The following is a 26,240-nucleotide window of genomic DNA, read 5'->3' as shown; positions in this document are numbered from 1 at the left end:
ACTTCTGTGTATATGATTATGTACATTTTTCTGCAAAGATGGTATAACAGATAATGCACATATGTATCCTGGAAGGAAATTAGGCCTATGAAGATACCATGGATATTAGGGATTTCTAAGCTGAGGGAATCCAGATAGGAGTCAGGTGATAACCACTCATTGACTTTTCCCCCTCAGATCTGCTTCCGGCTAAGAACGGGGAGGAGCAGACTGTGCAGTTCCTGTTGGAGGTGGTGGACATACTCCTCAACTATGTCCGTAAGACGTTCGATCGCTCCACCAAAGTGCTGGACTTCCACCACCCCCACCAGCTGCTGGAAGGCATGGAGGGCTTCAACTTGGAACTCTCTGACCACCCCGAGTCCCTGGAGCAGATCCTGGTTGACTGCAGAGACACCCTGAAATATGGGGTCCGCACAGGTAATGTTGAGGGCCAAGTGGACCTGCAGAAGCACCTTTGCCTTGCAGCAGATCTTTGCCAGTGGTCAAGATGTCAAAGTCATGTTGAAGGAGAAACACAGACCCTGGTGAAGGAAGCAGCAAAGTGCTCCCTGACCACAGAACCTCCAGAGGCACTGGCAGTTGGTGGAAGGCCCAACCCTGGCCTTATTATTATTTATTGTTGTAAAAGCCCATCATTATTTATTGTAAAAATAGACTTAAAAGATACAAATACATGATGCTGTGTCAAGTTCTATATAGAGTTTCATTGTTGATTTTAGGTTATTCACAACATAAAGAGAGCAGAATGATCCATCCCTCACTTCTTTTCTCTCTTCCATTTTCACCCCTGCCTCATTTCTGATGAATCCTACACTTACCTGTCCCTGAAACTGGGAAGAATTGGGCCCACTTCCTTTTCTTTCTATACTAGTTTCCTATGGCTGCTACAAACTGGGTAACTTGAGACAACAGAAATTTATATTCTCTCACAATTCTGAATGCTAGAAGTTCAAGATCCAGGTGTCTGCAGGGCCATGCTATCCCTGAAGACTCTTGAGTAGGATCCATCCTTACCTCTTCCAGCATCTAGTTGTTGTGGGAATTCCCTGGCATTCCTTGTCTTGTAGATGCATCACTCAATCTTTGCTTTCACCTTCACATGACATTTTCCACGTATGAGTGTCCAGATTTCTCTCTTCTTTGGATTAGGGGCTGCCCCAATCCATTGTGGCCCCATCTTTCTTGTTTACATCCACAAAGGCCCTATTTCCAAATGAAGTCACAGGAATCAGAGGTTAACACTTGAACGTGTCTTTTATGGGACACGGTTCAACCTGCTGCACCTTCTATTTTCCAGGCCCCATGGCCACACACTTACACACTCTTCTCGTTCTGTTCCATCCTGTAGAGTTTAGAGGTTCTGAGGCACCAAATGCCATCTCCAGCAGGGAGCCCTGGAGGATGCCCTCTTTCATCCTTTCTGTGTTGTAGGAACTCTCTACTTGGTAATCCTGGCCAAAGTGCCTCAAGTTCAAAGACTTTGGAGATCTCTCTCTGGCTCTTTCTAAGCCTAGGAATCAAGCAGTGGTCTCTTCTTCCTACCGTCTTTCCCCACTGCATCCTGGCTTTCCTGAGCTCTTGGGCAAACAGATGGACAGGAATTGGCAGTCCATGGCATAGTTGTCCCCACAGGGAAGCCCCTGGGGCCATGACTGGTAGCGTCTTGTTCTTTCTCTCTCTCTCTGTCCCCCCTTTATTATCTTGCTCAGTCTTCCTAGTCATTTGAAGATATGACTGGGGAAGGTGTGGTAATAGAGCTGAGAAAGACTATTGGATGTTAAAAGCAAGGATTATAATGAAATAATGAGGCTTGCCAAAGAATCCCAAACAGCTTTTGAAGTCTGCCAACACCACTGGTATAAGGGTAGCTTCCTTGAATAACTGCAAGATAGCCAAGACTCAATTATATTACAAAGTCTGCATTTGAGTTTTAAAGAAAAGTGTGCTCATCACTTCAGTTATATCTCACCTTGGTCTGATGGCTAATCTGTTCCTGGATATTGTTTCACTTTTGTCTGAAGGCATTTGTTAGTCTATGTCCATCTTTTGTCTTTGCTATGCAACATGATTTGGATACACTGTCAACTGGTATGATTGCATTTATTTATGATTCAAACCTGTATTAAAATGAAATATTTGTTTTCAAGTGACTATTAAATATATACATATGTACATACACACACACCTATATAAATGGACTTCAACAAAATTAGTTATGTTGTAGGAGATACAGATTTTGTTGGCACTGACATGAGTAGAATAAAGTGAACTAGTTTAAGCTATGTAGAGTAATCTACATGAATGTCTGGAATCTGGCCTTGAACTTACACTAAGCTTACTATTTATGCTTCTTTTATTTTTTCTGAAGATCAGTATTATTTTTCAAGGACTCTTGGAGTACAGAGATTGGTATATTCTGCTATAAGAAGTCCTAGTCCAGATGTTCTGAATGAGTCCTCGGCACATGGAAGGAAGGGCAGACTTTCAAAGAGAGGGACTTAGACTAGGAACATTCCAACATTAGCTCTCTGACAGTTATTTCAGAGGCACAAGCAATTTCCGCTGGAAACACAGCAGTCAGCACATCTTTCTAACACCAGTTCTCTGTCAGACACCGCTAGGTAATCTATTGCGATGGCTCCTTCATGACAGCCAAACCTGCTGTGTGGGGTTGAGTTTTCCCGTGAACGCCAAATTGGCCAAAATTTGGCAACAATCCTGAATTTGCCGTTGCCGAGAACAAAGCCTGATAAAGCATGCGGTGGGTTGAAAAGGGCTTTTGAGTTATATAATAATATAAATTATTCTACCAACAACTCAGTGAATGAATGAGGCTGTGTCTGCCCCTGTTTCACAGAGCAGATACCAGGTCACCTCAGCAACTTATGTAGTTTAACAGTCACCCGACTATATGTGGGCAAAACACACCAATGCTTGACATCATTTTGGACTGACACAGAGGCCCAGAGAGTGATGGTATGCCTTGGCACCAGCCGCAGAGCTGGCATCAGCTCTACACAGGGACAGGCCCCCTCTGAGGCCTGCAGCCTCTTCTCCTTCATGAGTATACCTTGACTTGCAGATTAAAAGCTTGAGATGTTAAATTAAAAACTGAAGTATTTATGGAGAGAAATAGGACCACCACATCCAGATTTGTCTTTTAAAAAAAAAAAACATAGCAGCAGAGCTCATCTGGAAATCAACAAATAAGATACTAGACAGATTTTTCTTTTTATGACATTGGATTTTTAATTTAAAAGCATTATGCTTTAGAAACGTGAGTTTGAGAGACATCTTCAGTACTAAATGTTGATAAAAGGTGGGTCAACCTGCCCTTCCTTCAGTATTCTTGGGCAGCCCTATTAGGCCATTGGGATGGAGGTCCCATTACTGTGGCCTAATGGAGTGGACCTTTTGAGTTGAAGACAGCTTGAAAAATCTGAATATCCCTTGATACTTGTCTGTTACTCACCTCTTTAGGTCATCCTCGATTTTTCAACCAGCTCTCCACAGGATTGGATATCATTGGTTTAGCTGGCGAGTGGCTGACATCAACTGCCAATACCAATATGTAAGTCCCACATATTATTTTCATGTAAGCAACCATGCTGTCTGAGTATGGCTTGTTGGGGTAAAAGTCCAATTCCAATGGTCCTATAAAAATTTTATTACATTTGTCTTAGTCATCTTTTCTCTTAAAATCTTTTAGGTTTATCACATTTCTGAATTAATGGTGGCTAGCTGATAAACTATATTTTAATTGAATGATGCAGTTTAATAAGAACATGGTCATAAGAATAATAACTAACTTTTAAAGTTAAGTGTGAAACTTCATGTTAAAAGACTTAGCATTTGTTAATGATATGTTTAAATAAGTCATGTTTTGGGGTATGATCTTGGTCCATTTGCCCACTCAAGCATATTCCTCCTTATCATTTAGGTCATATTTTCTTCAAAATTAAAGGGGACTGTAAAGCCACAAACCAATTTGATCAGCCTATGCTCAACTAAAAATTCTAAAACAATTCATGTAGTGATAGTCCTTTGAAAGGAATTATATATTCATTTGAAAGGAATTATATATTGCTTTGAAAGGAATTATATGTTCCTTTCAAAATAATTTATTGTTTTTCTGAATGTGAAATTTTTTTCGTACTTATATGAGTAGGCAAAGCCAAAGTCTTCCAAAGTCTTTGTTTCTAAGTTCTTGTAAATTTATTTGAAACTGACTCTAAAGTCCTGGTGGGTAGGAGGGGTGTGTATGCAAGTAATATTTGGGTACTCTTCTGGTAATCACCCCACAGTTTCTTCTACATGCACGTGCCCTCTCTGGAGACAAGGACAGATTACAAGTTGATGGAAAGTCATCATAACCTACTGAGTACTGTCTTTTCTTTAACTTTATGATAATGTTTACCACTCTCTGTATATCCAGACAATGGTACCACATTCTACGAAAGTATCCAGAGGGAAATAATATGGTTATTGCAATAATTTTAAAATGACTTTATAAGAGTTATTAGGATTTTAATCACTAGAAATATTTGGAAAATAACTATCTACTTTTTAAGTTCGTGGTAAAGTAGATTTGAAAAATAAATTTAGCTTAAAGAGTGATATTATTTAAAAAGAGAAATTTCATTTGACATCAAGATAGAATATAAATTATTAAAGTTCTAGGTATTCTATTTTTCTTAAATAAACTACTACCAGCCACAAAGCCTGAAAGGGCATTTTAAACTTATATTGATTTGTGTGTGTTCCAAAGCTGTTTAATGAATGCTGTGACTCAAAATACTTAACTACATTCAGAAAAATTTCTATTAATTAAGGATTCCTGATTTTTTTATTAATTTAAAACAATGAACAAAATTTAAAAAGCAAATGTGATAAGCAAGGCCATTAGTGCTAAAAGGCATAAAAGATTAAATTGGTTGAAAAGCAAAATGGTTTTCCTGCTCCCTGCTTGTAAGTCAAGGTTAACTTCATGGATTGTCCATGTTGGATCACTGAGGCTCTGGAAATCTGGGAGGAATTCAGGTCAAAGATACAATGATCTCCTCAACAAAACCTCCTCTTCCAGTCTTTATAATCTTTGTGGTTTGTGAGATAAAAAAACATATCAGCAAACACAGACATCATAATATATTAATTATAACTTGAAATTAGCATCTTGTTAATGCTTAATTGAACATCTCACACTAAGAAATTATTTTAATTAGAAAGTTTAGCTTTTTAAAAGAAACTTAAGTATTTAGAAAATAAATGAGAAAAATTGAGTAAAAGTTATATACACATTAAGGCCCAAGGACCCTTAATTATATATAGGCACTGAATTCACTCAGTGTCTTGAAATGTGTATTCTGTAGGCCTCTTGCCTGTGATCTCCTAATATATATATATATATATATACATATATATATATATCTCAATCTCAAGGTAAACAAAAGAAATTCACCCTGTTGAACCATTTATGACCACATTTCTCCTAAAAGGCTTTCCTTTAACCAAGGAGATCTCACAAATTCTCCTTTTTTTTTTTTGTACATGTTCATAAAATCAAAGTCCCTTACTCTTCCCTTAACTCAGCCATGAAATGCTAAAATATTGTCCAGCCATCTGAGGTCAAGGCCAGTCCAACTAAATGGCACATAGTAATTGCAGCTGTACTGAACAGTGGATATTTATAAAATATGATCCGATTCCAACAAATCGATCGCAAAGGTTATTTACAATTGTGAAATAGTTTCTGTCAGTTCTCAAGACAACGCATTGTCTGAAGAAGTAATAACTATTATTTAGAAATTGTTCTAAGCCACTTCCCCTGGAAGATCATGAAATGTGGCAGCACTGTCAGGAGCTTATGTAGAAATTTGCTCCCTTGTGACAATACCTTCTCCAGCTGGGAACAGTGTTCAAAATAAGTCTAAGAAAGAATGGCAAAAGGTCTTTTCTGGCTGAGTAGGATTTAATTAGTGATATACTCATTTTTTGATCTGCAATATTCATTGAGTTTGGGTGGCACTGGTAATAGAGAATAATAACTACATTCCTCAGTATAGTCTCTTTAAAAGAACTATCCAGTGTCTCTATCCAAGTGACAAAGTATAAGGCACCTGATGGTTAGAACAGAAGAAACATTCATGTTTATGCTTTCATACCTGCCTGTGCATTCAGCTTGGAGATATATTCTTCCAAGCAAAGGACTCAGTGAAGATTCAAAGAAAACATCACCAATGTGTAGCTGGCCACCGCATATACAGCTCTTTTCTTCCAAAACATGGCCACTGAGCACAACTGTGCAGGTTGAGCAGTGCCCGGGTATAAACAACAGCCTGCCTTCAAGGACCTGATGACAATACATAATCCCAGTGGCGAGATCTGTCACAGCCCTTTGTTATGAGGTTATGATTTCAAGTATCTAGCACTTTATTTTCATAAAAATTACACAGAAGGAATTTTCTATGCAGGTTATCCATCACTTTATACTAGTAGACGGGTTGTTACAAAGGAGCCTGTAGTAAGTAGTTCTCGTTTGTCACAGAAAAACAGCTCTGATGTAAAGAACTTGGAATTCAGGCTGGGAAAACACCCTAAGTATGAGATCTTGGAGCAACTCACTGAATTTCTCTGAACCTCAGTTTCTTCTTCAGAAAAAAAATGTAGAATAATTATATCCATCTTACAGAGTAGTTCTGAAGACTAACCAGGATGCCAGTGTTAAGTGCTCAGTGCATACAAGGTACAATGCACACACCCAGGAAAGGCAGCCAGCCCACAGGTCACTGTTCCGCATCTGCAACCCCTCCTCCCTTCAACCTTCCAGCTCTTTTGTCTCTGTCTCTCATCATCTCTGGACATCAGAGGAGCTCACTAAGCTCCCTCTCAGGTGTGTTATCTTTTAAGGTAACCACTATATCTATAAGGAGGATAAAATCTAAGAGGAGTGTCAAGTTAGTGAGTCGACATAGAAAATTATTATTTCCTCTCATTAAAATAGTTCCTGTCTTAGCAGTCACCAAGGATGCAGGGTCCTTGTGCCTTTCTGATCCATATTGAGGCATGTGGCTCTCATCTTCAGTATCTGCATCTTCATGGTGCAAGCTAGCTAGTGGAGTTCTAGCCATCACTTTTATGTTCTAGATCTCAGAAAGGAGTGCAGGCAGAGGAAGGGAGGACAAAGGAAGGAAAGAAAGAAAAGAGGGAGGAAGGGCACAATGGAAACACACTCTTTCCTTCCAAGAACCTTCTCAGAAGCTCCATATGACGTTTCTCATAGCATCTCTTTAGCCAGAGCTTAATCCCATGGTCACACTTAGAGAAGATAGAAAATAGTCTTTGATCTGAATGAATTGCAACCCCAAATAAAATTGAATGAAGTAAGGGCAATTTTTATATTGGTTAGCAACTGGCAGATTCTGCCACCAGAGAAAATCAGCTTAATAATCAGTTTGCCTTGGTTCAGAGTTAAACCCACTGGGAAGGTGAGTTGAACTCCTAAAACAGGCTGACTCACTCTCCTACTCAGAATACAGAAACTCTCCTTTAGTGTTGCTCCCTGAATGTCAAAATCATACTGTTTTTAAATCCTTACTTTGAATCCTGTGTCCTGTGTTCTTATGCTTCAACCTAGAGCTTTTGGCAGATTTAGCTTCTTATCCTCTGATTCTGAAATATCATCCTGTACTATGACTTTGGCACCTAATCAGCTTCTTCTGAATCCATATTTGACCTTTGATCTCTTGACTTTATCCACTTTCATCTGTCATTTACGGAAGGGGTACCAAAGCTGGAGTCCTGGCTGCAAGAGAAGAGTCTCTTACAAGTGTATACACGATGATGTGCATATCCTTGTTGCCTTCCTGGAGAGAGGGACTATAGCTTTGCTGGAAGTCCTAAGGGTATCTATGATCTCAGTTAAGAACCATTGCTCTAGAGTGAACTTCACAGTCTTCAAGGCTTTGGGTGCAAGCAGACTCCCAGTTGTAAACATGGCCCAGGATGAGAAAGCAAGTTCAGAGGAAGTGTCAGGAATGGGGACACCATGTTAGCCCATGTGACAGGCCTGGCTAAGGATTAGCAACCATGGAGCAAGCTACCAGCTTCCAGGAGAGGATGTCAGGACTAAGGTCATGAATCAGAGTAAGTTCGGTGTTAGCTGTGGGGTTGAACTAGTCCTTCAGACCCAGGCAAGGACTGTCAAATAGGATGCAGATAAGGCCAAGATGCTGGATTCATCCTAGTAAACTTCCTCCTCAAGACTGGGAATGGTGTCTTGTGACAACTTTGTCTCCTCAGTATATAAAAAGCCACTTAGCAGAGAATAGTCATTCACTAACTATTTATTGAACAGAACTAAGGCTTTTGGAATCGTGAACCTGGCATAAATAAGGAACCTGAGGTTGATGAGACCAGATGGTCTCATGATCGAACTCTCTAGATTCTTCCTCCTAATCCTGAGAATAATGGTCATATTCCTGGTAAGAAGACTAGTTCATGCAAACCTGGGGCCTAAATTGATTCAAATCATGAAGTGGACCAACCCTCTGGCCTTCCACACCATCCTTTCTCCCTTCCCCGTGTGGTTCCTGCACTGACTTGATTCTGGTCCAGCTTTCTTCCAGTCCTTGACAAGGTTCTGATATTATGGTATATGATTCCATTGATTCCTTGCCTTACCCTAGAGAGCCTTCTCATTTGGTACTATGAGACTCCAACACACAGCCGGCCACCAGTACCTCTTTACCATGCATACATTTTTGCCAACAATCGGTGGCACTGTTTATAATGCATTTGTTCAAGAATGGATAGAACCACATCATGAGTTTGCCCCTTGGTACCCTCAGCAGCACAGGCTAAACCAGGAATCCTTCTCTTCTTCTTCCTTTATCAGGCCATCAGACATGAGGGAGTGTTGGTTGCTACGGTGATGGGGCTCAGAGCAGAACCAAAGCATGATTGTGACCTCCAGAGGTGATGGTAACTGAACACATGATTTCCAAGGGTCTTCCTCCTAAATTTCAAGGGTCTTCCCAAGGAAAACAGTCATATTCTTTTTGAAAACAAAATTCTTCCACCAAGAGATATACCCTGAGGATCCTGTAGGATCTTTTTGTCCTCTTTTACCACCATGTGATTAATTGGATTGTTTAATTTTTCTCCATGTTTAAAACTTGGTATCTTTACCTGTGTCTTTGTACAACCATTGTTATCTCATTCTTGCAAACAGCTTTTCTAAATCTTTAAGCTAGCAAAAATTCCCATTAGTCCTCAGCATTGGCATTCAGCCTGAATACCCTAACCAGGGATAAAATTTCCCCTTATCATTTGGCTGAGTCAATCTAGGAATCTCTCTTCAGGGAGCATGGTCTGAGCTGAGCCCACAAACTCCAATGCTTAAGAAGGCCAAGCAAAAAGAAGAAAGACAAAAAGCCTCACAGTAAATATCTTTTTGTTTTCTGGCTTAATTTTCTATAGACTGACCTTCTTTGATTTCTTTTAAGCCCTATGCCTTGGTAACCATGATCTTGTTTCAATGACTACTCACTACACTGTGCTTGTGTTTGAATTGCTTTGAGAAGAGCATTGCTTTCTACTTTTAAATAAGAAGTCAAAGCTAACCTACCAGTATATCTGATGCCCTCAGTCAGCTGTGTGCCAGTTTACATCTTCTCGGTTTTTTTGTAATTGGTCATTAGAAATCATCACTTATAATGATTCTTGACAGGTATTGACTTCAGAGAGTTATAGAAACCTAACTGTCCTTAGGGATCATCAGTAAAAAACTATGTAGCTAATTATATTGAGATCTTTAAAATATGGTCAATATTTCCAATTATCTTCATGGTTAGCTTTCAGATGTTTACATTGCTCTTAAAAGATAAACTTTGGTTCTGGGTTTTATAGATTCTACAAGTGTGAAATTGGCAGTCTCTTTTTAAAAAATATTGCAAACAGATTTTATATAGAACTTAGAATATTTTTTTCAATTAGCATTTTCATCATCCTGTACTCTTAGAAGTGAAAGGAACCCAGAAAAGTCATTTTATTTCCTTCTATTTCTCTGGGTGGACCACACCTAAGACATTCCTTTCAGATGAGGGTCTATTTTGTTGCTGAAGAATCACAGAGCAGGTATTTCCACCACCTCTCTCAGTAACCCAGGCTGGTTTCTGATATTTTGTGATTAGTGACTCAATACACTTCTAGGAAATGAGTTGTTTTAGTGGTTTTGAACATCTTTTTTTCAAACCCAAGTGTAAAACTAAACCAGTGATCTGTGTTCTCCAAATAAGTGATTTGACTTCTTTATTGTCTTTTTTTTTCCACCAGGTTTACATATGAAATTGCACCAGTGTTTGTCCTCATGGAGCAAATAACACTTAAGAAGATGAGAGAGATAGTTGGATGGTCAAGTAAAGATGGTGATGGGATATTTTCTCCTGGTAGGTTTCTGTTCTCTTTTCCAGACTCTCCTCAAGGTTTGCAGTATGGATCCTTAGGATCTTTGAGAACACTAAACACAAAGTGAGTTTGTAGGAGAACAATGACCTGAAAAATAAATTTTTCAATAGTTCTGCCTTCTTTGTCAGAGCAAAGGCTAGCAAGAATGCTACATTCTTTGTGTTCTAACCAACCAAAGGCTGTTCTAAATCTGTACAAACTGACAAAGGCTGTGTGTAAACCATGCTAAACAACTCTGATCTGATGACAGCAGTTTGATTAAGCTGGGAATTAGGGAATCAAAATTATCAGTGGATTGATCGATGTTGGCCAAAATAGTATATTTAGTTTAAATCTGTAGTTCAGTATAGATACAATAAGAATCTTTAAAACAAGGACAAATAATCTTCTAAGTAGGAGGGAGTTTGGAGTGGTGTCAGAGACAGCGTGATTGGATATGCTGAGCTTGTGCTTAGTCACTCAGTCATGTCCAACTGTTTGCGACCCCATGGACTGTAGCCCGCCAGGCTCCTCTGTCCGTGGAATTTTCCAGGCAAGAATACTGGAGTGGATTGCCATTCCCTTCTCCAGGGGATCTTCCCGACTCAGGAACTGAACCTGGGTCTCCTGCATTGCAGGCAGATTCTCTACCATCTGAGCCACTATGAGGGAAAGAAAAGAAATAAAAATTGCAATTGTCCAGGCAATTCATCCACAGAATTTGCCTGTTTAATAATAGGTAACTGATGCAAACATGACTCATTTTTGTTGTCCAGACATACCTGGTGACCTCAGTTCTCCTTGCATCTTGATTTAAGTAAATATGAGTTTGGTCTTATTTTAATACACTTGGAGTTCTCCTAAATGACTCAATAACTCAGTTGGGCTGTTCTTTCAGGACAGTACCCAGGCAGTGTCACTGTTTGCTTCCATAGGCTCTGTTACTCTCTCTTTCTCTGTCTTTCTGGCTCAGAGAAAAGATTCATCTTTGTCCAGTAAATAGACTGAGCAGAATGTGGGAGCAGGAAGGTTGTAACTCACCTATCTCTGTAGCCGCTGCTACTGCCACCTCTTACACTGCTGTCTAGGCTTCAGGTGTGACGGGCACAAGAGTATGTGAATCATCTCCAGCCAAATTGCCTTCATGGCTTTGTTAATGAGTGTGGTTATTTGTATTTCCAGGCAAAGGAACCAGAGGGAAGCTCTGGCAATAGGGAAGCCAGCAAAACCTATCAGGATATTTTCCTTCCCCTTTCTGACCTCTCTTGTCTCTTAAGATACCATATCAGCCTTTGTTGTTAAAAACAGTAACGAGGGCGTCCCAACAGCTCCCACTGTGTCTTCTTGACGATAGGGGGAGCCATATCCAACATGTACAGCATCATGGCTGCTCGCTTCAAGTACTTCCCGGAAGTTAAGACCAAGGGTATGGCGGCTGTGCCCAAGCTTGTCCTCTTCACCTCAGAACACGTGAGTTGGGTACACTTTCTCATGGACTGTGGTGTTTTCCAAGGATCTCTCTAACATCTAATGTCCAGCTTCTGTTTGTTGCAGAGTCACTATTCCATAAAGAAAGCTGGGGCTGCTCTTGGCTTTGGAACCGACAATGTGATTTTGATAAAGTGCAATGAAAGGTAGGCAGGGGAGAGTGAATATTAGCTTCTTGATGTATTAAATGTGCTCATCTGTTAAATTTGTTTTATTGTGCTTAAGAACTGACTCAGTACAGTGTGCCAAGCTGCTAATGGTCTGTTGAAAATATCCGATTAAATTACTTTTTGCTGCTGCTGAAGTTTTTTTCCATGTGCAATCTCATTGATTCTTCATTTTAATTTCTCTCCTTTTATTATAATTACAGGGGGAAGATAATTCCAGCTGATTTAGAGACAAAAATTCTTGAAGCCAAGCAAAAGGTATGTACTCTATGATGTATCTAAATTCTGGTGAATACAGATTTTTTTAAATAATCTTCTTTCTGCCTCAGACAATAAAAGTCTTTGATGATATGAGATAATTTTATTGTGTTTCTAAAATTCTTTTCCAAGATGTTTGCTTATTTTTAGCTTGTGTGATGACTTGGCTTTAAAGCTGTGTCTACAAAGTATCAATTTTTTTATTTTGAAAAGTGAAAAATTCAGTCATTTATCCACTGGTTCTGCCTTCATTGTGCAAATGATTAGTTCGATGTACTTTAATAAATCCATTATCCAAGTCTCACAAAGATACAGCCTAATTGAGGTTTTTTACTTGCTACTTGTTAGGTATAATCTCATTTTAACAAATATTATTTAAGGTTACGATTCTATTTAGCAAATTGCTTCCATGCTCTGACAGATGGCCCATGATACTTGGTGAATTCAACCTCGATAAGTTCTATTAAACAGAAAAATCACACAGAACAGATATATCACAAGGCACTGCCAGGCAGCTGTCAGGCCATTTACCAACTCGTAGTTGTTTTGGTTACATTCTTGTACCTCTTTCTCTAACTATGGTTGTTTGCCTGGGTCTCAGCAGAGGAAATGGATAGAAATGTTGCGAAGACTGAGCAAAGGGAGAGGAGGATCTCCTAGGATTCATAGATTTTCCCAAGCCTGTCTGAGCTCTACTACTCTGCTTTCTCATTTATTTCTTGTTCACACCAAAATTTTACTGTATCTGCCCTTAGGGAAATAGTGCATAGATCTGTTTTCAATAACCAAACAATGCTTCCATATTATTATTACATCAATACACTTAGAACAGCACAGCTTCTATAATGTAGTAGGTCCAGATGGCATTCAGATACCCGCCATCACTCCAGACACTTATTATTACTTTTTCTTGTTTTATTGTTTGCCATAGAACATGTCACTCTTAAACATACTGTTTATTTTTCTTATTTAAATGTGTTGATTGTCAATAACTCAACATTAGAGTGCAGACTACACGAAGACGGAAGTCTTTGTCTTTTGTGCTCACTGCTGTGTTCCCAGCACCCTCAACAGGGCCTGGCTCATGAATGTCACTAAAAATATTGGTTGAATAAATGAAGGAATGAGTGAATGCACCAACGGAGAATAGTCCCGGATATAGTATCGGATATCATACCAGCTCAGCTGATCTCTGTTGGAAATGAATGCTACTGCTCTTCGTCGTGCGGAAAGGAGGGAGGTTAGAAAGACTAATCAGCCTGTCCCTCTTATAGGGTTACATCCCTCTGTACGTCAATGCAACTGCTGGCACCACTGTTTATGGCGCTTTTGATCCGATACAGGAGATTGCAGATATATGTGAGAAATACAACCTCTGGCTGCATGTTGATGTAAGTGCTGTAACTCAGAGTGGCCTGGGCCCTTCGAGGGGTGGAAGCAGCTCTGCTTAATGATTTTCCTCCAGCTTCTCCCATAGTCTCTCTCCCCACCACATTTCTTTCATCCCCAGCAGGCTGTTCATGACAGGCGTACACCCAGGCCTGTCTGTGCCCTGGGGCTTATTCAGTCCTTCCTGGCCAATTGCTGTCTTCTATGGTTCAACCTACAAGTTCAACTCTATCACTTTTCCAGAAAGCTTCTGTCTGAACAAATGGCTATAGAGTAAAATACAACTGATTTCAAAAGGGGAAAAAATGTAAGATACAATGTATAGAAATTGGCCATGAATCTGAATATGGACACTTAGCTATCTGCCTTCAGTCCAACCATCTATGACACTTTTCTTAAAAAGAAAGGAAGGAATGAAAAGAAAAGACAGGCATATCTGGTACATGTAGGAAAAATAAGGCTGTATATGGAAGGTGTTATCAATTAAGAGATTTTGTTCCATTTCCTAGGAACATAAGAGGTAGATTTTCACGTGTGTGACTGAGTGTGTTTTTTTCTCTCTCTCTCTCCATTCTCTCATGGGTTTAATGTCTCACAAGTGGACAGTGGGGTGATCTGCCCTGATATTGGACAAGTGATTACAAAGTCTGTTCCTGTCTCACATGGTGTCCCAAGTTATTTGATCAACATGCATCAGGGAACCCGCAAAAATGTCCTGCTCTTGAAGGAGCAGTTGCAGAAAATCCAAGCCCACCAGGGCTGCTGCCTTCAGAAGTTTTCAGAAGCCCTTAGAGTTCTACTCTGGGTAGACTCAGATGGCAACCTCTAGTCCTGTGTGTTCCTGCTCCCAGAGCCCCCCAGGGGGTCATCTCAAGTGTCCCTGGCTTTCTAGAGCACTTTAGGCCTTGGATCTCAGCTCCACAGGCTCAGCCCCATTTATCTGTATTACTTGCATGGCAACCCTGACATTAATCTGAAGGAACTTTTGGAGAAGACGTGATAAATGATGAATAATTATAACTGCCCTTGGTGGAACAATCTGTGTGGGTTCTGTTTGTCAGAGGAGCTCATGTTTTTCACCATTTACATTCTCGTCATGTTTTGCTAGAGGTGGGGTGTGACCAGACTCAGACTCATCAGTGTTGCTCAGGGTCCCTTTCCCTCTCTTTTCTCTATCCTCACAGGCTGCCTGGGGCGGCGGGCTACTCATGTCCCAGAAGCACCGCCATAAACTCAGTGGCATCGAGAGGTAAGGGCTGAGCACAGGGCCTTCTCCATCCAGGCCATGCAACACATGTTGTGCTGAGTCCACTGATGTGTCTGCCCTGATTCCCAACACCTTATTCAATTTAAGCTCACTTTTGTTCAGCAGGCACTTATTGAGCACTTACTGTATACCAGGCACTGGGGAATCAAAGATGATGGATATCCTAGTCAAATGAGTTTTCGCCTCAATGAGCTCACAGTTTAGTAAAAGAGAAAGACAAACAGTTACCACACCCTGTGATAAGCTCAACAGTAGATTGATTGCAAGGTGCCTGAGCAGGGGAGAAGCGAGACTTACCAGTGTGGGCATTTGGAGGCTAAATGAGAGGAAAGGGCAGGACACTCAGCATGCCTTACTTACTTATTTTCTTGTCTACCATTCACATTCAGTGGGTGTTCTAAGCCAAATATGATTTTGACCTAACTCCTAAATATTGATCTGAAATGAACTGACATAGATTCATTGATTCATTCAGCAACTATTTACCAAGCACCTGTCGTGAACCAGGTACCTGTCTTCAGCCCATCCACTGGGCATTCTTCTAAAAATGTGTACCTGGCACATGTAAAAAAAAATAAGACAATATATGGAAGGTGGTGTCAACTAAAAGATTTCCCCTCCCAAGTCTTACTGTCCAGTGGACTAAATGGTCATAAACAAAGAGATGTTTCATCTGCCAAGGTGTGCTATTTTAGACAGGTTAGTCAGAGGCCCTTCTAGGGTAATAGCGTTTCAGCAGATCCTAGGATAAACGGAGATAGAAAGACAGATACAAGGAAGAATGTTCCAGGTGGTGAGAAGGGCAAATGCAAAGGCCCTGAAGAAGGATGTTCATGGCAAGTTGGAGGAAGGACCATCATCAAGGCCACTGTGGCTGGAGCAATGTGAGAGCAGCAAGAGCGGATGAGGGTGGAGAAGTGGACTGGCAGCAGATGTCAGGGAGGTGCTCCAGTGGGTCAAGTGTTCTTACCTCTCCTGTGCCTCTCCCCCTACCTTTCAGCTTTGAGAGGCCAATATCTGAGTGAGTGGGTGAAGCATAACTTGCTGAAGCATAGTTATACGAGCCTTAACTTGGAGGACAAGATCTTATATGTAGATGGGCCAGTCCAACTGTACTTTAAATTTCTCAGGCAATTTTCGTTTTCCATCTGTGAGTCAAGGGAAAACTTGAGACATTTTGCACTAGACTTTTTCTTTTCTAACATTTTAAGGCACATACGTCTTCTGAAAGAAACTGAATCTACATCATATGTTACTACTTTCCACTTGTAGCACCAAAGAATGATTTACTTCAGTCCTTTAGGACATTCAAAAAAATTTTCAGATATTCTGTTAGATCTGTGTACAATTGTTTAATTATTCAGTGCAGAATAACTGTGAGAAAATGGATTAAATTCACTACCTTCTAAAATATGGCTTGACACTGATGCTTTTTAATGAGATAACATTGAGTCAACTTACAACTTTTCGTAAGCCTCTTTCATAAAGATTTTCTTTACTCATGTGGTGGAAGGTACTTCAAGCCTTTCTTCTGTTTGAACAACAGTATAGACTCTATAGTCAAGTATACACTAAATTGTTTTCCCTCTATTGGACCTAAGCAAGATGAAGAGGTTAAAAATTCACAGCAGGAATTTAGCTCCAGGGGGAGCAGAGGCAGTATAATTCCAAGCCAATTGCTATGTCTGGGGAAAACATTCTTCACAGGTATTAAAGCACAGAGCCCAGCTGTGGGCTAGGCCATTGGGAAGGAGTTACCCAAGTTTTAATCATCATACATTAATTACACTTGTTTGTTTCTATAATGTCCTAGCTAGTGTGCTCCTTAACCATTTAATTGTGTCTGACGGAGTGGTGCGGTTGCTAGGAGACCATGCTTGTTAAACTACCATTGCAGACTAAACAGGCAAGATTATGTTTATTTAGCATTTAAACGATGCTACTAAGTAGACAAAGTCTAGAATTGTCCAACTGATCCTTGCTTTTATGTGTCAGTCTTCATGCCACCTTATAAGCAAGTAGGTTAGCATCACCAGTCCGATTTATAAGTAAGAAAAGGAAGGCAGAAAGAGCCTGAGTCTGTTGCCTAGAGGGAGGCAGACTAGTAGAGAGGTTATGAACACTAGATTGACAGTTAGACTCCCTGAATTTGAATCTTGACTCCAGCACCTCCCGGCTGTGTGATTTGGGGTGATGTATTGAACCCTCTTGTGCCTCACTCTCTCCATCTAAAATAGAGGTGACAATAGTCCCTATATGATAGGGTTGTTGTAAGAATTAAGTATGTCAGGCATAGTTATTAGCATTATATTTACTAACTCATTTTACTAACTTTATTCAATTCCTTGAGGTAGATATTATTCTCCCCACTTTACAGTCAGGAAAACTGAGGCACAAAGGAGTTGTGTAACTTGCCCAAACCAGCAAATGTCAGAGCCAGGTTTCAGACTTGGGTAATCTGGCTTCAAAGCCTGAGTTCATAACCATGACACCACACTGATAAAATGCCTGTAACGCTCTTGGAATACTAGGAAACATAATAAATGCTCTTCATAAATGTTAGCTAGTATTAATAGCAGTTTTTTAGAAAAGGCAGTCTGCTACTTAATACTCTGAGACTGCCCACAAAGTATTCATTTACCACTTACTGGTCAGTTTAGGGGGCTTCCCTTGTGGCTCAGCTGGTAAAGAATCTGCCTGCAATTCAGGAGACCTGGGTTCGATCCCTGGGTTGGGAAGATCCCCTGGAGAAAGGAAGGGCTACCCACTCCAGTATTAGGTCAGTTTAGGGGACTAGGCATTGAAAACGTGCATTGACTTGAGCTGTGGGGAGTGATGGTTTGCTCAAGTGGACAGTTGCCACTTGTTGACCCCTGCACCTTCTCCTCAGAGTATCATATGCTTCTTTCAGGGCCAACTCTGTCACCTGGAACCCTCACAAGATGATGGGTGTGCTGCTGCAGTGCTCTGCCATTCTTGTAAAGGAAAAGGTCTGTCCTTCCCCTAGAGATGAGCTAGGGGCCTGCACACCTTTTAGAAGGAATGAGAAGGGGAAAGCTTGGAGGTCTTCTTACAGTACTTGTTGAGGAACTCACAAGGCTGACAGCCTAGGCCTGCCACGGCTGTTGTTTCCCTCCTGTGTCTGTTAGGCTTCAGCTAACCCAGCACCTTCCCTCGGCTCTTGCTCTGCACTATTCCTTCTTCCCTGCTCAGTGCTCAAGGCCCTGCCAGTGGAGGAAACTACAAGGGCATTATTGCATTTCACGTTCCTTCTCTCAAAAGTGAGAGTAATTGGCTGAGCTGCCACCTCTCACCTCAGGAAGAAAAGAGGTGGCGGGAACATACTTCAGGTTCTGAGCGTGAGTCTGTGGTCCCAAGAGCTGAAACAAATTACTCAGAACCGCAACTACAAATGTCAACTCAGGGCAACAAGGAATGTTGACCAAAAAGCTGTGAGTTAGTAGCCTATTCTCTTTAAGAATCTAACAATAGAACCCTGCCCTGGAGAACTTTGTTCCTTCAGTAAAACTTTTGCACGCTGAAGCATTCACAAAAGCCCGTCTCTGTCCTGTGGCAGCCACAAATGCAGATGCTCCTTACTCCACTCCTAAGTAGAGTGCCTGTTAACTTCACAGATGATCTGGGAACACCTTTTAGGGGGCACTTTGGGGAGGAAAATTCTTCTACACACGAGACTGTCCCACCCTCTATAGGAAGTTTGTATCCCCAACTCCTGCCAACTGAATGCCATAGCACTTCCCAGTCTGTGAAATAACCCAAAACAGTCACACACATTTCCAAATGCCCCTTAGAGGGACAATAGGATGAGCCCTTGTGGTTGGCATCTGAGCCAAAAGATAATTCTCCAAGTAGAATGACAGAGGAGAAGGGGCAAAGGTTCTTCCAAGGGTGGTTTTAGAGAAGGACATCAGGACAAGTGCAACTCCTCATGAGACAGAAGAAAGGTGGTATGTGACCCCAAGTCCAGCGTGCCTTGTTTCCAAGCCATCCACACTTCTGTCCTGAGAATACAGATTTCCATGTATTGATTTCCATGGCAGGGTATCCTCCAAGGATGCAACCAGATGTGTGCGGGATACCTCTTCCAGCCGGACAAGCAGTATGATGTCTCCTATGACACTGGGGACAAGGCCATTCAGTGTGGCCGCCATGTAGACATCTTCAAGTTCTGGCTGATGTGGAAAGCAAAGGTATGAAGAATGGCCATCAGGAAATAGAGCAGAAGCATAATTTGCACAGGCTGGCTGGCAAAAGAGAGGCAAAGCTGTATCACAGATAATTCATTATGTGTGTAATCAATATCTAGATAATTGAGTTAACTGTATTTTCTTTGCTTGTGAATGAAATAACTTTATCCCTTATGTCAAATTCTCTCTCTTTCCATTTAGTCTCAATTTGAATTAGCGTGACATTTTCTTTAACTTTCTCTTATAAGCACTAAAGATTTTGCCAAGATAAGGGCTTCCACGGCAGTTCTTAGGGATACTGAAATTATTTAGTGCAGATGTAGAGAAAGAGATAAAGATAAAAATCACTGCATTTTTCTGTGCAGAACCCTGAATTCTTTTATGAGGTCTCGAATCATGGGCTGTATATGTCAGTTTTAAGTTCTATTTAAATAACGGCCTCTTTCATACCCTCTTCTAGAAAATGCATACTTGATTCTAAGAAATCCTAAACCGAGGCATGCTGTGTCTGCATTTATCAGTCTTTCAAGTTGCATTTCTATGTCTAGAAGAAAAAAAGCAAGCTATTGGAATTTCCCTCAAATTTTGGATAAGGAAAAGGAATACTATGTGACTATTTGTTTTGAAAGTATTTTTATGCAGTCAAGTAAAGGCAATTTTGATTCACAGCTTTAGATCACAACCATCATTTTTCTTTATCTACTCTAAATTAATTTTAAGTTTCAAGATTAGGTCTACTAATACCAAAACGACAAGGTTTTCCAGCCAAACATCTAGTCAAATGTTCTTCTGTAGGAAGAGTTTGATGGATTATTAGTGTTTTTCTTCACTAAATCATTTTGTCTTAATATAGAAATAGTCTGAATTTGATTTCTACCACGAAGTAATCACAGGTATTTTAAGCATATAAATAGCCATGAATTGCAAGAAGAGAAAGAGCCCTATGATTCAGAAATATAATAACCACATGGCCTGCCTCAGTAATTTGTGCCTTGGTTTTGCCTAACAATAACCCCTTGAACCATCTGCCGGAAGTTTGGCTCACAATGAATTGGTTACCAAGGTGGGATCCTGGTGTGGGCTTCATTCTCAAGAGGAAAGCAGACTGGCTCAGGCACATGCTCAGTGATGACTGCTGCTTTGCCAGTGTTGGACTTGGCCCAGGTGCATTAGCAATACAAGCCTCGTGCATCTGCTCTCCTTGTTGACACCGACCCACTCAACACCACCCATGCTCCTGTCACTAATCAACCATGCTGGCTTTGGAAACTCATGCTCAGTCAGTTTGTCAATACTTGGAGCTACTGCCATTTCAGGGCATGTCCTAAGACCAGTGCTTCCCCTTCTGCCTGCCTGCCTGTCACCACAAAGGGGTAATATGATGTTATGTGGAAGATAGCCTACCTGGGCGTGAGGGGGACGTGTTTGGTCAGGACTTCATTCTGGGGAAGGTAGATTCCAAAGTACTATTTCTCCAACTGTCTGAAGAACCAGTTGGGGTTTTCTTTAACCTGTCATAGACCAATACGATAAAGATGAATTGCTAGAAAAATGAAGTAGAAAGCCATACGAAATATAAACATCAATTTTAAAAATGAGATTCAGTAGACGTAAAATTACTCTGTCGAACGGCCATAGAAGTTTCTTATTGCTTAATCTCAGTTTCTCAACTCATCTCATCGTGGACTGGTTAAAGTGTGTGTCCGTAGACGACAGTTTGGGTGGCAGTAGCCCAAAGCAAGCCAAAAATGGGCTTCAGGCTCAGGCTGTGAATTACTAGCAAGAATCTAAAAGCTCTGTTGAGGATAACTGCCCAGAGACTAGAATGCCTTCAAAAGAGATTTGGCACATGTTACCACATACAGAGCTGTGAGAAAGCCATACACATTCAATGAGATGGTTCTTGCTAACCATCTCCAAGAATACTCTTCTGTATATTTCTGATAGATAAAGACAGCAAAGCCCTCTCAATGCCATCACAGGGAAATGCAACTTCTCACCAACAAATATGACTTTCTTTCTTTATTATTATTATTTTTTTTAAAAACAGGGTACAGTGGGCTTTGAAAATCAGATCAACAAATGCTTGGAACTGGCTGAATACCTCTATGCCAAGATTAAAAACAGAGAAGAATTTGAGATGGTTTTTGATGGTGAGGTAAGCTGTCATCCTGGACTAGATGTATCGAATATCTATTGAGGGAAATTTATTGAGGGCAGCTTCTGAAGCTGTAGTGTCCCATATTACCAGAAGCTGCTTCTGAATTTTCGTTCTATGCACTCCTCGTTTACTTCCCTCTGTGTTCCCAAATGTTTCTTCCAGTAGCATTGGGACGACTTTTCCCCTTCACCTCTTCCAGAAAGGTGTAGTTCTCAGCCAGCCCTTCATAGACAAGAGGTCTTTCCTTGGCAGGTCTGAATCCTGTATCATTCTTGGAACTTATTGTGGTGTTGTACCACCATGAGAAAGTGTTCTTCAGTTCCAAGAACCTCATGGGATGGGATGGGTATACCCTTGTCTCCCAAGACTGGTCCTAAAATGAAGTTATACTTTACATAGATTCATTATGAGGAGAGCAAGAGAAAATTGTCTCTGCCCTGAGTTCAGATCCACACAGCACGCAGTAAGGTGCTTGTTATTCTGGTGTTGGCTGAGTGCCTGCTGTGTGTCTTGCCCCAGACTGGGAGCTTGGTTGTAGAGTAGTGACCAAAACAGGTACCATCTCTCCCCTATTGGAGCTCAAAGCTGAATAAAGAAAGCTGGATAAGAGCCAGTGCTAAATAGAAGGAATTACACTCATAATGCAGTGTAATAAAACACTGCCTGCATTCAACTCAGTCTATTTATCAGGCACCTAAACTACTAGTAACACTCTGGAGAGTTGCCAAATGAACAAGAAAGAGCCCTAAGCAGATCAAATCCATCATACAACGCTCATGCATTTGGCCTCTGGTGCCTCACGCTCATCATTTACACTATTTTAAATGTTCCACTAGCAGGTTAAGATGAATGTGACGTCTCCAACCCATGAAAGGTAGGCACAGTGATGGCAGATAGCAACTAGGAAGGAAACTAGAAAACTGTAGCAAGATTACACAAGGGCTCAAAAAGCATGAGAGTCCTTAGAGAAGGATCACTAAACAGTTCAGTACATCTCAATAAGCCCTGTCTTACAGTTTAGAACCAGTATCAATGTTCATTATGATAATCCCGAGTTATCAGGAGAAGTTTCAGTATTGATAGAATAAAGTCAAAACATTCAGTACTAAAAAATTAACAATGCTTTGAGCATCTTCTATATATGAGGCACTACAAAATGGCAAGATGGATAATACCCTTCATTGAAATGACCCAAATGTAGTGTTTTTAACATTTCGGTGTTCAAAGGTAGGTAACTTTAATCATCTAGAAAACTGGTTATGGGAAATAGCTCTCTTTCCAGATATGATGGGATAAACTAGGTTTTGTTCTCCCGAGTATAGAAGTAACATGAAGCCTTTTTGAGGGGTGGGGGTGGGGAGTTAGAACAGCTTTCTCTCAAGTTCTCTTAATTTTCTGTTTTGTTTTTATGTGTGCTTGTTTGTGAAAATCGCTGCAGCCTGAGCACACGAACGTCTGTTTCTGGTATATTCCACAAAGCCTCAGGGGTGTTCCAGATAGCCCCGAACGACGGGAAAAGCTACACAGGGTATGGAATCTCTCCTTGTCTCTTCTAAGCCTCTGCAGTTTCTCTGGCTGGTCAGAACGTCCTCACTCTAGGGGTCTGTCTGAACAGGAAGAAATAAAAGCTAAAGGTTTGGGGTGATACAGAGACATCTTGTTATATTCTTCTTCTTGGGTCTGAATTGTCCCCACTGTGGTTCAGATGCAGTGGGAATTTCTAGGGAATGCATCCCTACATTAGGTTGGTGTTTGTCATAGAAGGGTCATGTGCTGTCCAGTTGAATAATATACATATTCCTTGGAACTTCCATACTAAACCATGTCTGTTAAAATATCTTTTACTAAGTTTGAGTCAACTCTAATGCTGATTCATTTTAGTTACTGGTTTCTATATATAGTTTATATGTTACTTACAGTTGTTTGTATTTAACTTATATAATATTTCACTCATCTAATCATTCAATAGATATTTGATGAGCAGAATTCATGTGCCAGACAGTATCCCAGGTGCTGGATTATACAGAAGTCTTGATTTGTATTGTTGCCATGTGAATTTTTCATTTTTGTTTTTGGTTTTGACTTTGTTATCATTGTCCTGTGTCTGACTTTCGAAATTCAGTTGCACAATACTTTCTGTAGGAATGTATGATTGGGTAGACTTGAATAGTCATCAGTGGCCATTACAAATAATAAGTGCTGGGGAGGGTGTGGACAAAAGGGAATCTTCCTACACTGTTTGTGGAAATGTAAATTGGTGCAGCCACTATGGAGAACACTATGGAAGTTAGCTATGAAAAGAATGAAATAATGCCATTTGCAGCCACATGGATGAACCTAGAGATTATCATACTAAGTGAGGTAAGTCAAACAGAGAGAGACAAATATCACATGATATCACTTATATGTGAAATCTAAAAAATTATATAAATGAACTTATTTACAAAATGGAAGCAGACTCACAAACATGAAAAACAAACTTACGGTTACCAAAGAGGAAAGAGGGTAGACGGGAAGGACAAATGAGGAGTTTAGGATAAGCAAATACATACTACTATATATAAAATAAACACAAGATCCTACTGTATAGCACAGGGAGCTATGTTCAATATCTTGTAATAACCTATAATGAAAAAGAGTCTGAAAAATAACATGTGTATGTGTGCATAACTGAATCACTTTTCTGTCCACCTGAAACTGTCACAGTATTGTAAATCAACTGTTTATGTCAATTGAAAAATTAGTCATTAGATATTAGCCTCTGAAGAAACTTGGATATAAAATACTTCTTTGCCTTTGTGTCAGTGTAAATACATAATGAAAAGCAGGTCACTCTTTTTTTCCAACTAAGAAATGGGTTGTATTATGAAAAAGAGCATGGTGTTAGTATCCATCTTGAGTTTTGTTTTGTGTTTTCCCTTACAAGGTGGCCCCGAAAATCAAAGCCCTGATGATGGAGTCTGGCACAACCATGGTTGGCTACCAGCCTCAGGGGGACAAGGCCAACTTCTTCCGGATGGTCATCTCCAACCCAGCTGCTACCCAATCTGATATTGACTTCCTCATTGAGGAGATAGAGAGGCTGGGCCAGGATCTGTAATTGCCACCCACAGTACATCAGTTTCTGGGACTTCCCCTTCCCCTCTGCACTCTAGAACACATAGGCCATTTCATTGAGGGAAAACATAATATCTTGAAGAATACTGTTAAAGCCTTCCTTAAGCTTATTAGACTTAGCTGGAAATAATGTTCTTTTTCAAAAGTTGCACATTAGGAGCACAGTATATATGTACAGTTATATATACCTCTCTCTATAAATACACGTCTGTATAGTGAGTGTGGTAATAGATCACAGCATGTCTCCCACTCCAAGAGAATCCATTTTACCTTCTTCAGCAGTTACTGAGGGGCCAAACATGCTGCAAACCAGCTTGCCCAGCCACCCCAGAAAAGATGTTTTTTCAAAATGCTGTGTGTTGGGGACCAAGGAAAATGCTGTTGGCAGGCATTGACCTCACTGTCAGTATTTCTCCCATCTGAAGTATGATGGATGAGAAAAAGTGCCACTGGGTGACAAGAGTCCCGCCCTCCCCATTAGTATCCTGTTAGGGGAAAACAGTAGCAGAGTCATTGTTTCAGGCGTACTATTGCTGTATATTTAGAGTTTAATTTGTGTAGGTTGTGCATATTTCTGTTGTTTGTCCTTGGGAGGGGGAGGGGAAGAATATATGTAATGATCTCAATGACTGTTTGTAGGTAAATGAAATATTTGCTTATTTATATTCAGAGATTTACCATGTTAAAGAGGTGTCTTGTATTTTCTTCCCATTTGTAATGTATCTTATTTATATATTAATGCAGTAAGTTCTGAAAATGGTTTATGGTATTTTCGTGCACTTGTGAGCCAAAGAGAAAAGACTGAAATTAGTAAGACTTGTATTATATTAGAGTGCCCTTAAAATAATGATTTAAGCATAACTTTACTGTCTATAAAAGAATTCTGGTACTGTACATAACATCATATATATGGAAATCCCATGACTTACATAGCATCTGCTCTTCTATTATTCTTTCTGTCTGGCTGTATGTTGGGTGTTCTCTATGCTTTTCTAGTAACTGTTGGATAATAACTAGGTCTTCTGTAATTTTGTAGTAGTTCATGACCAATCTCTGTGACTCCCTTAGCGCAAACCTAAGGCAATGTTTCCGAAGACTTTCTGAAGATCTCAAACTGACCAGGCTCACAACTGTTTTTGAAGAAAGGAAATTCACACTGTGCATTTTAGAGTATGCAAGAAGACTATAAATAAATAAAAATATTCTCTGTGGAGAATTTGAACAAAATTTTCTTTCAGTATGTGTTTCATGCAGGAAAGAGAGGTTTCCAGTTATGGTTACTGGGATCACCATAGCCCATTCATGCTCACCAGCTGACTTCAGGTGATGCTCAGTACCTTTATTAGGTTGGGATTCAATTCACAGTCTTAAGATTCCCAAGCCCCCTATCTAAAAATCATTGGGATTCTAATTAAATAAAATTTGCAGTTCACACTTGGAAAAAGAAAAATCATTGCTATTTTTCATTTTCCTATCTGTATCTTGGAGTTCCATTCATTCATTCAACAAATGTTTTATTTTTCTGTTACAGGCACTGTTCTAGAACTAGGATTGCAGAAGTGTGCATGGCTGAAAAATTTTACTTCTCGTGGGGATTTTCCACCTCTTGATGTCTGTGGTATCTGAATACCTCTAAGAGCACAGAATTGTGCCTTCCAGCTGCTTATGTTCGTACAGTGGGCCCAGTTCACTTCCTCAAGAAATATACTTTGGTGCTGGCTCATTATGAAATAGAGACC

The 26,240-nt window shown here is 40.3% G+C and overlaps 1 protein-coding gene across 3 annotated transcripts in view; it reads left to right on the top strand.

Annotated features, from left to right (window-relative positions):
• GAD1 (glutamate decarboxylase 1) overlaps window positions 1-24,682 on the top strand; it is a 54,666-nt gene extending 29,984 nt beyond the window's left edge. The window contains exons 12-25 of one of the 3 annotated variants that reach the window (XR_014079006.1): window positions 178-420; window positions 3,484-3,574; window positions 8,897-8,982; window positions 10,336-10,448; window positions 11,801-11,916; window positions 12,001-12,080; window positions 12,305-12,359; window positions 13,634-13,750; window positions 14,933-14,997; window positions 17,927-18,467; window positions 19,077-19,226; window positions 21,274-21,381; window positions 22,823-22,912; window positions 24,311-24,682. Coding sequence is in view for 1 of the 3 variants with exons in the window: in XM_081577840.1 (XP_081433966.1) it covers window positions 178-420; window positions 3,484-3,574; window positions 10,336-10,448; window positions 11,801-11,916; window positions 12,001-12,080; window positions 12,305-12,359; window positions 13,634-13,750; window positions 14,933-14,997; window positions 17,927-18,005; window positions 19,077-19,226; window positions 21,274-21,381; window positions 22,823-22,912; window positions 24,311-24,484 (1,481 nt within the window). In the remaining 2 variants the exon portion in view is untranslated. The remainder of the gene's footprint in view (window positions 1-177; window positions 421-3,483; window positions 3,575-8,896; window positions 8,983-10,335; window positions 10,449-11,800; window positions 11,917-12,000; window positions 12,081-12,304; window positions 12,360-13,633; window positions 13,751-14,932; window positions 14,998-17,926; window positions 18,468-19,076; window positions 19,227-21,273; window positions 21,382-22,822; window positions 22,913-24,310) is intronic. The other 2 variants (XR_014079007.1, XM_081577840.1) reach the window with 2 other exon arrangements.
• The last annotated feature ends 1,558 nt before the right edge of the window (window positions 24,683-26,240 follow it).

This window comes from Giraffa tippelskirchi, chromosome 3 (assembly GCF_054371585.1).
Source record: "Giraffa tippelskirchi isolate mGirTip1 chromosome 3, T2T-mGirTip1v1.2.pri, whole genome shotgun sequence".
Classification (NCBI taxonomy): Eukaryota; Metazoa; Chordata; class Mammalia; order Artiodactyla; family Giraffidae; genus Giraffa; species Giraffa tippelskirchi.
The sequence above is the reverse complement of the archived record's forward strand: the minus strand, read 5'-3'. Positions and strand labels throughout refer to the sequence as shown.